The 12,774-nt window shown below is 33.2% G+C and overlaps 1 protein-coding gene across 4 annotated transcripts in view; it reads left to right on the top strand.

The window, feature by feature from the left end:
- The window catches only part of LOC117102977 (nitric oxide-associated protein 1-like), a 46,295-nt gene that overhangs the window by 20,315 nt on the left and 13,206 nt on the right, over positions 1–12,774 (top strand). For 2 of the 4 annotated variants that reach the window (XM_033243432.1, XM_033243434.1), the window contains exons 6-7: positions 1,188–1,308; positions 3,611–3,811. In XM_033243432.1, the coding sequence (XP_033099323.1) occupies positions 1,188–1,308; positions 3,611–3,798 (309 nt within the window). In that variant the 3' untranslated portion in view covers positions 3,799–3,811. Of the gene's footprint in view, positions 1–1,187; positions 1,309–3,610; positions 4,173–5,392; positions 6,821–12,774 lie in introns of those variants that run through there. The other 2 variants (XM_033243433.1, XM_033243431.1) reach the window with 2 other exon arrangements.

Genomic DNA, 12,774 nt, shown 5'->3' with positions numbered 1-12,774 from the left:
CTTACAGTAAAGAAAATGCACTGCTGCATAGTATACATAGTACGGGACACAGTAGAGTAGCCTCAGAAAATTGTGAGTAACCAGCCGTGCGGGAGGATAAAAAAAGATAGGCAGACTACCTACCAAGGTCTAGAATTGATTTTATATTTAGGCCAGAATGTAACGCTGACTTACCATGGCACTTAAAGTATATTTGAAGTATGTTTGTGATTTGTAATGCCAATGTACCCTCCTTCACTTTTGCAAAGAAAACGTTGGTGCTATTTTTAGAGTTGCGACGTAGTTCTATCTACAGAGCGGCGTACAAAACAAATTCCAAGGGAACTCGCTTTTAGCGCATACCGCGCCCTGGACCTCCAGGAATGTTGTCATCATGTAATTTACAAATCTTCATAATAAGCATAGAGAAAGTATAGCCACATGTACGTATAAGAAAAAAATAGAAAAACGATCAACGAGCATCGAAACTATTCACCGTTGTCCAGATGCGAGCCGTAATTCAAGCGTGTGTTAAATGAGTATTCATATAGCGTGGTAATTAGAATGGTTGATTTCTCAGAAGCGTTCGTGATAGGGTGTTGACCTAGACGCGTTTTTGCCGTCTGGGATAATTTGGAGATTGCGCCTAAGTTGGATATGTGGGTCATTCCGTGCCAACTCAAAGATGTGTATAAGAGACAGGTAGTAAACCAATAAATATAAAAACTAAAAAGGGGTATGACCCTAAAATTTCAAATGGCCGTAACTTCTAAACGACTTGGAATTGGCAAGTCAAATTTTGGGTTTGTTCGTCAGACATGTTGGTGCACATTATATCCGAGTTTCAAGAAAATCTGAGACGGTACCCAGCCATGATTTTCTGAAAATTTGTTGAGTTGGCACGGAATGACCCATGTATGTTATCTCATACTGTGCTTGGCAATGTCATTTATATGTTATTTACTTATTTTTGAAATTTAAAATATGAAAATGAGATTCGAAATCAATTACTAATTAATATTTTTACATTTATTGAAGAATTGTTTTAACAATGTTAAAACATTGAAGTGAAGTAGACATTGCTAGGGTATATTATGGTTTCATATACTGTACACATTGTTATTTATACTTCTGAATATATTTATCAATTAAAATGTTATCATATTAAATCATTAACGCATTCATGTTTTTACACACCATTTCTGAAGGTACCTGCGGGAGGTGCAGAACGTTTAAAGACTCTAGCACTGCTTACTGCTTGTGATGACATCACCGTAGAAGGCATTGATCAGAAAGAGAGTGCAGCAGACATCTTGTTTGCCTCTGCAGGTTAGTACCACAAATCTCATTTATATTGTTGCATCTTGAGAATGCTACTACTCACATGTCCTTGTTTGGCATCTTAAAGAGCTGTGGTTTCCTTCAATAAGAAATAAGAAATGAGGATGATGACAACAATGATGACGGCATTTACATTCAGATCTACTGCAAAGAAATATTGTGTTATAGCCCTTTAATGTGATGGTCATAGGCCCAAGGTTGGCCTACTGTAAGCTAGCTGGGACCTAGGACTGCTGAGGGTCCGGTTAAGGTTTGAAGTTTGAAACATACTACGTTTTAGCTCTTCACTAGCCATATTTGATTGGTTTACAACATTTTTCTAGGTACTGATTCACGTTTTCTGATAAGTCATTTAAATGCTTCTTAAAATCCTTATGCATTATTATTTGAAAAAAAAATGTTTCATTTACTTTAATAAATTAAACAATTGAAATTAACAATAATTAATAAATATTACTATTAAAACCTTTGTTTGGTTTAAAAAAAAATTAAAACATTAAGTAGATCTTTTTTTTAATATAGAAATTTCAGGTGTATTTTTCAATGGGCCTCTAATAGCCCGGGCCCCAGCGCTTTGTACTGGTTGCTCTGTTCACACCTTTACATGTATTCATAAATCGGTTTGGTTTGATGTAAATGTATTATTTCTTCTGTGTACGGTGATGCAAGCATGCATTGCCTGTAACATACACATGCTTCATTACTGAACATTTGTTCCACATGAATTTTCCTTCATTTTGATCAATCATTATGTTATAGTTGTTTTGGAATTTAACGTAACATAATGTTTACGTTTATTACTGCTTGTTGGATGTATCTCTAATTCATGCAGAAGCAGTATGTTCAGTATATACAGTGTTACATTTAGAATGATCAGATTTTACACAGCACTTTTGAAATCCTCATTATTCAAGGTGTAATTAAGTAAATTGAAATGTTTTATTGACAAGAAGTAACAGTTTACTTCAGCTAACCTATACTTAGCTTCCTTCAACATCAGTCCATCTTACAAATGTTGCCATAGTAACAAAAGGAGTGCACTTTATATGTTATATTGTGACAATCCCTGTGAGGTCTGGTTTACAGTGTAATTGACATGTGATATATGCCCGTGTCTCGATCAATTGAGTTGAAACTAATAAATATTACTTGTCATTTAACAATCTGCATTTCTATTTATTGTTAAATATGATCATTCACTGCGATAAACTATAATATATATCTGAGTTTATCTTTAGAGTGTTGTGAGATTAGGTATATTTATAGTGGTATATACTGTGATACCGCTATGTATTTAGTTGAGACGTGGGAGTTTGTCTGTGTAGTGGTATATTTAATATAACAAGCAATTCATTTCAAGAAGTATAAACAATTTTAACATCAGCAGGCAATTCAGTTAACAATTTGATAACATAAAATTTCACATAAATTGCTTATCCACTAATTGATTCTTTTGGTGGACTGCTTTTTAACACTGCTAATGCATAAAGCATGCATGAAATACATACAGGCCCTACTGTAAGGTAAGGGAAAAGATAATATAACGTTTATTTTTTATATTCACATGCATGTTCGTATACTATGAATCAAAATCACAAGCCTGGTTTGTGTATATTAGTTTCTTTGGAAGTTCCTATTTATAGAATTTTTCAGAATAAGCCTTCATATTTTTAAATTCTGCAAATCTCAGAAACCAATAAAAAATGTTTTTTTACATTTATTTAGTCAACTTCACACAGTAGCAAAACAGACATACCAACAATAAAATATATACAAAAAGCCAAATTTACTGATGACCTTTCTGATAGTGGTCAGTCCTAAATTGTACAAGTTACAGGAGGAAAGAAATTAAGAATATTGAAGTTTTCAATAAAAATTTGTAAATTGAACTTTGTAACCATAGCAAACTATGAAATATTGAATTGCCATGAACAGTACTCAGATTGCATGAAATTCCAGGTTTCAGGGCATTTAGGATCTTGTCCCAGCCAAGATGTAAAAATACATCCTTCCACATTCAATCCCCTCTTCATACCGCTGTATATACTGTACTGTATGTATGTGCATGCATATATTTGACCTCCATTGTCTTACATCAAAGTGATTTTTATAGTTGTATTAGAGACTATTTGATTTATGTGGAGAATTTTAGTAAAACAAATAGTTGTCATCAAAACCTTACAGATATAAAGTTGATGGTTGCCATCATATGAAGTTTCTAATATAAAATTATATCTGAACTCAATCTTGTATATACTCTATTATATTCTAGTAATGGTTTCAATTTCAGGTTGGTCAGCTATTACACCAAATAAGGGTTTGAAGGCTGTGCTTAGACCCCATACTATAGGAGGGGTAGGGTGTGTTGTTCGCACCCCAGCAATGCTACCGTACATTGTAAACCTGAGAGGTTCTAGACTAGGAAGGAATCAACCATTCTATCGGGTGAACGTGGAGAAACTCGTACAGTACCAGTGAATAAACTTCACAGGTAAGATGCTGGAATATCAAGTAATAGGGTGTGCACTTCAAGTGTATCAGCACAATTCAAAAATACTGATCCAATGTTGTTTATAACCAATATAGTTCTGTAATGTTTAACTATTCAAAAAGCAGATAGTTATGGCAGTGCAATGGGAAATATATGGAAAATATTGCAATTTTTCGTTGCAACTGCGTAGTGTAGGTGTTATTTTTTATAGTAGAAATACAAAGTCCGGTCTGTATATATGGTAATTAAAGTGTTAATTACACAGTAATTGACAGGAGATAGGCATGCTGTGGTTATCCATATGCATTTAATTTGTATAATCTCTAGGGATTAACTTGTTAATTAGTAAACTAATGAGGTTGTCTAAGATTTGTTTAAAGTCTTTCTTATAACTCATGTAGAGTATGTAAGTATAGTCTTGGTGTCAAATGCCAAGCAACTCCCATATTGTTTTTTTTGTTGAATTCTTTGAAAATACATATGCAAAACACCCTGTAAGCAAAAAAGTTGCCACCTGATGAAATTTAGATTAATCATACAAGTATCAATGGAATTCATGTCTATAAATTAGATTTCATTTCTGCTACTGCTTTCCTTAATTCAAGCCTCCCTACTGTAGATGATGAGACTAGAGCTTTTCATATTGGTTCAAATGATGGTTATGTTCGTGTAATAAAACAAATGAATTTACAAGGCTCAGTGGAAAATGAAAGGTTACTGAAGGTTCCTAACAATTTGCAGCAAAAAGATACACTAAATCTTTTTCAGCTTTCTTATGACCACAATTTTTTGTGATTTAAAAAAGTGCAAGGTAATCTTAAGTCACATGCCCCAAAGGTAGTCTTGCCTGCAAGGAGTCTTAATTTAAGCCTAAAATATGTCAATATTATTTTGATGTTTGATTCAATAAAACTGTTGACAATGGTATTTTGCAAACACAATGTTAGGCTCCTGCATTTGAAACTAATACACTTTTGCTTTAATATAAACTGACTAAGCCACTGATTAGGCCAAAATATAATACCTGTGTTGCCCATGCGTGGTCACATTTGGAAATTGATCTAGACTAGTTGGTTAGTCTAGACCCCTTTTGGTGTTTACATTGGCCTGACAGAAACTCTGGTGGCACACTCCACTGGTAGGAAAAGGATTCATCAAGTGTGGGACAAATGCACAGGAAATCAGGATACTGGTTTTCTTTTTTCTTTTTTTTTTTGGTTGTGCTGAAAATATGAAAGCTACATGGACAAAATTCACATATGAATTTTAAAAATTAATTTTTTTCTATTTTTATTAAATTATTAAAATCATTTTCGTCTTTCTCTTCGGATGTGTGTGCGCAAGGCCAAGAAAGTGAAAGTGAGTGGTGACACAACTATGAATTTTCTGTTTACCACTCGTTGACGCTATGCTAACTTTGACGAACGTTTTATGTTTTTTTAATGAATGGAATAATTACTAGGCAAATAATCATTACAGCAACTTTTGGTAAACATTGTAGTTGCTTAAAAGTATTATTGTGACAGTCGAATGGATTGATATATCCTGAAAAATGTGGTTTTTCTTTTGTCTAACTTTTAGGCCGACTTGCTGTACTATTCTGTCAATGTTCACCACCCAATCTACAAACCTTGCTAGCGTTGCGTAATGAAGTTTTCACTTGCCTGGCCTGGTGCTCACACTGAATGTACTGTACATAACTGGGAGATATGTACAAGTATTTTGGCCTTTTATCTTAAAATATATTGCCAAAAAAAAGCTGGTCCTTGGGCAACTCACAGTTTTTTGGGGTTCTTTTTACCTTTACTCTAAGTGTATGAGTAGATAGATTTGTTTTTACAACTATAATTTTTTTCATCTTCACATAGTGTTATTGCATTAAATTTGCATTCTTTGATTTTGATGTGTAAATAGAATCTGTCTTAGCCTAGATCAGGTCACAAAAAACTTTCCCTCATGCCTGCTTCCAATTAACATAATTTTATATCCTGCAAATAACAAGGTAAGCTTGAATTAAAAATTATTATGTACTTATCTTTAAAAAATGTTGTGATGATTTCAAGTTTGAGTTGCAGATCCCACAGCTAAAACATCTTTATCATGTCTAGATCATTACAAAAACAAGTGTGGAGCATCCGAAATACATGTATAATGTTTCTGTCTACTTGTTTTGTCAATTCTTTATACAACTACTATGTGGTCATAAATTAATGGTTATGCTAGGATTTATTGTTAGATTCTGCATTTGTGATCTGAGCAGGTAATTTGAACTAAACTTAGTGCTACAGTAGCTTTGACAAAATTTGCTGATTACATCACTCAGCACCAGATTGTAAATTAGAATTTGTCGCCATTTAAGACATTGTGAAAAGGACAATAACAAATTGTTTTCACAATTTAAGCACCACTACAAAGACCTCAAAATGATATGTGTTGTATATTATTATTATATAAATACAGCAAAGCCTGTTTATTAAGATGTGCTGTTTGTCATGAGCTAAACAGCAGTGAAAATTAAGTGCCATTTGTGTTAACTAAATTTTGAATGAGAAAATTTTAATTTTTTTCTATTTTTGATTTTTAATTGAAAATTGTAATTGTGAAAGTATATAAATAAATTGTAATTGAAAGATTGATTACAACACATCAGAATATCTTGAATCATTAAATTGATTATTTTTTTACTTTGTAAATAACATCAAAATGTGCCACATTACATAATATCACATTTGCCTTGATTAGAATATTATCTTAATATTTAAAATTGGCAAAAATAGCTTATTGAATCCATGAATAAAAAAAAAAGAAATTTTCCCAAAATGTCTGTGTACAGTATATTATCATAAATTTGTGTGATTTACTAAAAGGCAGTGGCTATTTATTGCTTCAGTCTTTAAGATCTTTAAGTTCCATGAAAAATACCTCAAGAAAAAATTATCTTAAAAATCATTTTTGAAATTAACCTGCTCATTTCGAAGTACTGTACTGTAACATACAAATTATTAACTTTATGTTAGAAATTAGTGTATTAAAAAAGTTGCTTACCCATAATTTTCAGTGAAAAATGATAGATACTGTACGTCTTTGGCTATGACATGGGTTATACTTTCAGTCATTGGAATGTTTTTATTATTTTTATCATTATCCAGTATAAAAATACACATACACCTTTTTCAAATTCTATAGTTTCTATCAATGCTCAAGTTAATAATTTGTATGTTACTGCAAATTCAGCAAGTTAATTTCAAAGGATTTTACAGAGGACACTACACCAATTCCTATTTCTGATTGGATGTTGTATCCATAGATTGGATTAGGGCAAATCATCTAATCAGAATTAGTAATAAGAGCCGCTGCTTTACAAATAATTGATTTGATTTTTATTTGAACTTTAATTTTCTTATTGTTTTAGATTTATCTAACCAGATAAATGTATTCTACATAATTCTAACCTCGGTATTCTTAAAATGAACTTTAGTTTTAGTTTGAGCTAAAACTTTAAAAATGTTATTTCATATTCTTAAATCAACTTCGACTAGGACTATGACTAAAATTGATATCTCCACATTCCAATTTTTAAAGTCAACCCAGGATGGGACTAAAGTGCAGACTAGAAAAACAAGCTTTTTGTAAGTCGCGATAGAATGAGAAGGATAAAAACGATGTACAAGTAGGTCTGAAGTATCTTCGGTGTGTTCAATAAAAGAATCAAGCTTAGGTTTAATTAATATGAATTGTGAGGAAATATGTTTTTAAACGACAGACGGCAACTTAATATTCATCCACGTTACTGGATCTCTAAAATTTTGTCTGCTATTTAAGTGAGGTCTTGTCATTGGTTAGTTTGAAAGCCATTGCTTGCCAGCTGTCTTCAGCTACACAGCAACTAGGACTTGATTTACTTCAGCTACGTTGTTTATGAATATAAATTGAAGTTGAAGTTACAACTAGGACTATTTGAAGTTCTAGTTCGAAGTTCGTCTATAGTTCATTTTAAGAATACGATCGTGATCATGTCCAAACTTCTGTAGAGTTTGTTGTAAGCCTTGCAGGCTCACTGAAGCCTAGATGTGGCAATCATCACTGAGCAAGCTTTGTAGATGTTTAGCAGATTTTCCTAGGAATTGCAATACATGCAGTACTGTATACAACTAAGTTTGTATTTATTGTAGCATAGAACATTTAAACCTTCAGTGGCTAATGTTTAGATAGGTCAGAGCTAGACTGTTTGAAGCAATCAAATAATAAATTTGAAACATGGATCTCATGATATAGTTACGTATAGAGATTTTGGGGAATACACAAAAACAGCCTGTATCTCTCATTTGAGAAGCAACTCAGAGCTCTAATTTGTATAGAGAGAGCCACTTAGTTCAGTCGGCTTATCTGGTGGTAGCCACTGTGCGTGTGTGCTGAACCGTGGAGATCTCTAGGTCCCCGGTTCAATTCCCATTGCTGCCTCTCCTTATGTTTCAGCCAACGGGCTGAAATACAAGTTACAATAGCGCACTGTCTTTCGGATGAGACAGTTAAGCCGTAGGTCCCATGTGCATTTATGGCCCATGTGCATGTTAAAGAATGCAGTACACTTTTCGGAAAAGAGTAGGAGATTGTCTCCCGGTGTACTGCCCATTCACCACCAGAAGCACCCCACTAGAAATAAGTCTTGTTCCAGACTTTCGTGGGCTATCCTTTTGTTTACACAGAATAAATCCAATCCAATCAAGTATGGGGATTGTTTAATACTAAACTATCCTAGTAAAATTACGCAGCTCAACATTATAATTACTATCATGTCAAAATAAAGATTAATAAAATTTCTTGTGATGTCACTTTGATAACATGAGCATTTACATTAACATGCCTCATTCATGATACCTAGTCAAGTTGTTGTCATATAAAAGTGTTCCTGTGCGCTCCCTGCATTATCTGCTTACACTATCATAACCATCATGGCTAACCCTGGTTTTAACATACGTTTCGTCTCGTAATAACCAACTTTTGTCTATACCATCTTTTCCCACTCCCAACTTAAAAACAGTACACCATGCTCTTTTATGCATTATCACAGCTCACTCTTATTACCTTGCTTTTGGGTGATATTTACTGTAATAAAATGACACAGAAAATCAAATTAGACACACAGTTACTGTCTCCAAGAACTTATATAAATCTGATTTAGTGCAGGTTCTCACCAATAGTCTATGGTTCCATCACTAGGGAGTAAATTATCTTAGATTAGATTAAACTAATCTGCATGTATTTATTGTCTTAATGACTTTACATACTGTATATCATTACATTTATAGTCAATTAATACTTTAACCCTTTCCAGTCGTATGGTGTCGCGACGACGCCCTATTCGACCATACTTTATAGCGAGGGGCGTCATACGTACGCCCTGTTTAGCTTTCATGATAATTATTTTATAGCTAGGCTGCCCTCTATAGGGTTTTTTGAGTGTGATGGAGTATTTCTGTAAAGGGTCTCCTGTATTTAGACCAAATAATATGCCTGTGCCCAGTAAAAACCTGACATTTAGTGTAGATTATGTAATTTCCCAGCTTTGGTACAGCCTCAGGCAATGGTAATGGGGCAGACTGGAAAGGGTTAGTACCATGAGTGTAGGCTGCTGCTTTAATATCTTGAAAACAAAAATTGTGTCAAGAATCTGGTAGAATTTATAAGAGCTGTCCACACTATCAATTTTTATGTGGCAGAAAATTTAGGTGTGCCCATATCTGAGTGTAATATTACATTGTCATGCTCATATATGGGCACATGACACAAATTTGTCACTTAAAATTTAAGTTAATTTTCTCTGTTAATTGCAGAGTTTAAGTACTGTAGATATTTTAACTCTTTTGTTCCATACTCCATTAGGCTTCTAAATAATGCAATTATGTGGTGTTATTCTTTATTTTTATGATGTTTTAATCTGATGTTCTTAAATTAAATTTTTAATAGTGTTTTTATTATACTTTTAATTTTTAATATTCAGTATTCTCTCTGTAATGTGTAATTTTTAATGTTACTATGTACATGTATTCACTCGAAATATTTCCGCAACGACCTAATAAAGTGAACAATGACAATAGTGTGGACAGCTGAGGTGCAGAAATTGCAAATCACATAGCTATGATCAAATTTGCTAGGTAGGTCATAGAATGCAGGCCTCGATGAGAAACATTGATTGGTAAAAAAAAATAAATGAGAAGACATATTGTATATATATATATCAAATTAAATAATGAAATATTTTGCATACAAATTTAATACTTATCTTAAGTTGATTATGGAAATTTTTAAACAGGGAGTCAAGTTGAATGTATTCTAAAGTATGCTCTTTTTTACTACAAATCTTTATATTTCACTGACCTCCACTATATTCTCCAGCTTAAGCCATTCAAATTCAAAAGTAAAAAAGTGTGTACATTCAGTCATCTGATCATCCTCCCCACCTTTTTCACACTATCGGAATAGGGTGGACCTAGGCCTACCAAACAATTTTTGTGTGTGAGCCATCCCTCCTGTAGACCCCACCAAAAAATTGTTGAATATTGATTTTGACAACAAAAAAAAAATCTATTGGCTGTTGGTGATTTTGGCCGAAAGGTATAATTACACAAAATTGATTTTTTTTATAATGTATGTATACATTATAAAAAAAATCAACAATTTTGTGTCTCGGAGCATAATAAACGCTAATTTTTCCTGGGCCCCAATCAGGGACCCTCAACCCCCTGGCCCTAGCCTCTTTTTCTTTGTTGCAGCAGATATAAACTTGTATGACTGCAGCTGACCTGCACTTAACAACTGTATATGCAGCAGGTTCTAAACTTGTATGACCTGCTCTCTTTCCAATGCACATAATAGAACTAATTTTGTCAAGTAGAACGCATTGGCATCACTGTTTGACAGTTCAATATTTTGATTGCATATTTCCATAAAATTCCAAAGTTTATAATCAAAATACTTTAATGTAGCCAGTGTATTAGCAACTTTCTTATTTAGAATTCTTTTGAATTATATATTTCAAGCCAACACAAATTCAAAGTGAGATCAATGATCTTACACACTCTGCAGAACAAGATTTTATAATTCTGTCATTCCATACTCCAGCACTATTTATCTGCTCTGTAACTTTATCTAAGCTTGAAGTAAATGGAAGATTATGAGATAACAACTGTATGAACTATGAAGATTTTCTACAGAGTGAATAGAAGATACATACAACATAAAACAGATCATTGACTATTATCACTTTCAGTTTAAACAAGGAAAATCAATACTCAATATAAAATCGTGCAATATAAAAATAATTAACAATGATATTGTAAAAATGTCCATAATACCTTATATATAAAAGCATATCCGCAGGAAATACATTACCCAATGTGTATCAGACGTTTCCAAGACAAACATTACAACATTGAATGAGAAACTAAAAATACTAATCACTGATTGTAATATTCTGTCTCTCATTTGTTGCACTTTGTATAATGTAATTAATAAGATAGTTTGGTTTTTTATTATCTGTGTGACAGAGCTTAGTTACAAAATAGCATCAACTTTATGGACCAAAAGATGCTTCTGAAATATACAAATTATATATTTTGTGAAAAATGAATTACTGTACTAGAATAAGAATTGTAGTTCATATGGAGATTCACTATATTAATTATATGGTACAAGAATATTTTGTTTTAGATTTCTCTATCATTTGTTTACATACATTTATGCACATAGTTAGAAAACCTTTGTCGAACTAAACAATAAGTTTGAAAGCTATCCACAGCTATCCACTATCCAAATACTCGCACCATTTACTACCCAAGTCAAGTGCTAAAGACACCGAAAAATGTAACTCTATAATTCTAATAACACCATGAGGCTATGTAATGATGTTTTGTAGGACCGTGATTAATTGCCATCCAGCGGTGAACTATCAGTACCCTCTTGCCTGTGAAATGTAGCCGTCATTTTGATGATGATAATTTAAGCTGAGTAGTATTTTTGCACTGTTCTCAAATTAGAAATACAGTATTTATTATTACTCAATTATGGCAAACACCCCTGAGGTTCATTTCGATAAGTACACAAATTTTGAGATTACAAATGCTCAACACATCTATTATTGCACCAAAGATTACACTGTAGAAACTGCACATTAAATCACAGCGCTAAAAGGAATAGCAATAAAATGCTTACTATGTCGTAGAGTGAATTCCACACACATGTATTGGAATCACCTCTGTTATGGTGGGTTTTGAACATCCTGCAAAGTGTTATCATGCATGCTAACTGTAGTAAAGTCCACGGAAAACAGTCTCCTAAAAGTTTGCCTAAAATCACAAAGTTAACCAAAGCAGTCATTCCATGGAGTGCATACCTCCGCCCCGTGCCAGGCTACCAAAGAATTCGCAGGCCGTTTATGGGCGATTCCATTGTTTTCCTTTATGCTCGTGTGTAAATTCAAGGAAAAAATTGAATTTCCTTGTCCTTTGACCTTTTCTTCCCGAAAGTTAATCATCTTTTTCTTAGACTATTATGTACCATTCCACTAAATTTATGATGATCCATTCATTATTTTCTGCGTAATCTTGCTAGCAGACAGACAGGAGGCAGACAAGGGTGAACACATAACCTCCTTGGTGGAGGTAATGAAAACAGACAAAGGAATTACAGTGTAATGCAATCAATTGATATTTTATTATTTTATAGGCATTAAAAAAGTTGATGAACATGAATGTAACAAGTCAACTTAGAGCAAATATATATATGAATGCTAATAAATACTACGCTGTTGCAGTCAACTGATAGCAGCAACTAGAATCCATTATTCGCGATTATTCGCTAAAGGAAGCTACATTAACACCTGTGTAGCTTGTGTGATTATGGATTCACACGAATGAACGAACGACGCGTGTGCTTACACTTCAAAATACTTTGAAACCCAATGT

The sequence above is a fragment of the Anneissia japonica genome, unplaced genomic scaffold (assembly GCF_011630105.1).
Source record: "Anneissia japonica isolate Jap-2015-1 unplaced genomic scaffold, ASM1163010v1 scaffold287721_len753485_cov172, whole genome shotgun sequence".
NCBI classification, from domain to species: Eukaryota; Metazoa; Echinodermata; class Crinoidea; order Comatulida; family Comatulidae; genus Anneissia; species Anneissia japonica.
Note: the sequence above shows the minus strand (reverse complement) of the source record. Positions and strands in the feature narration are given on the sequence as shown.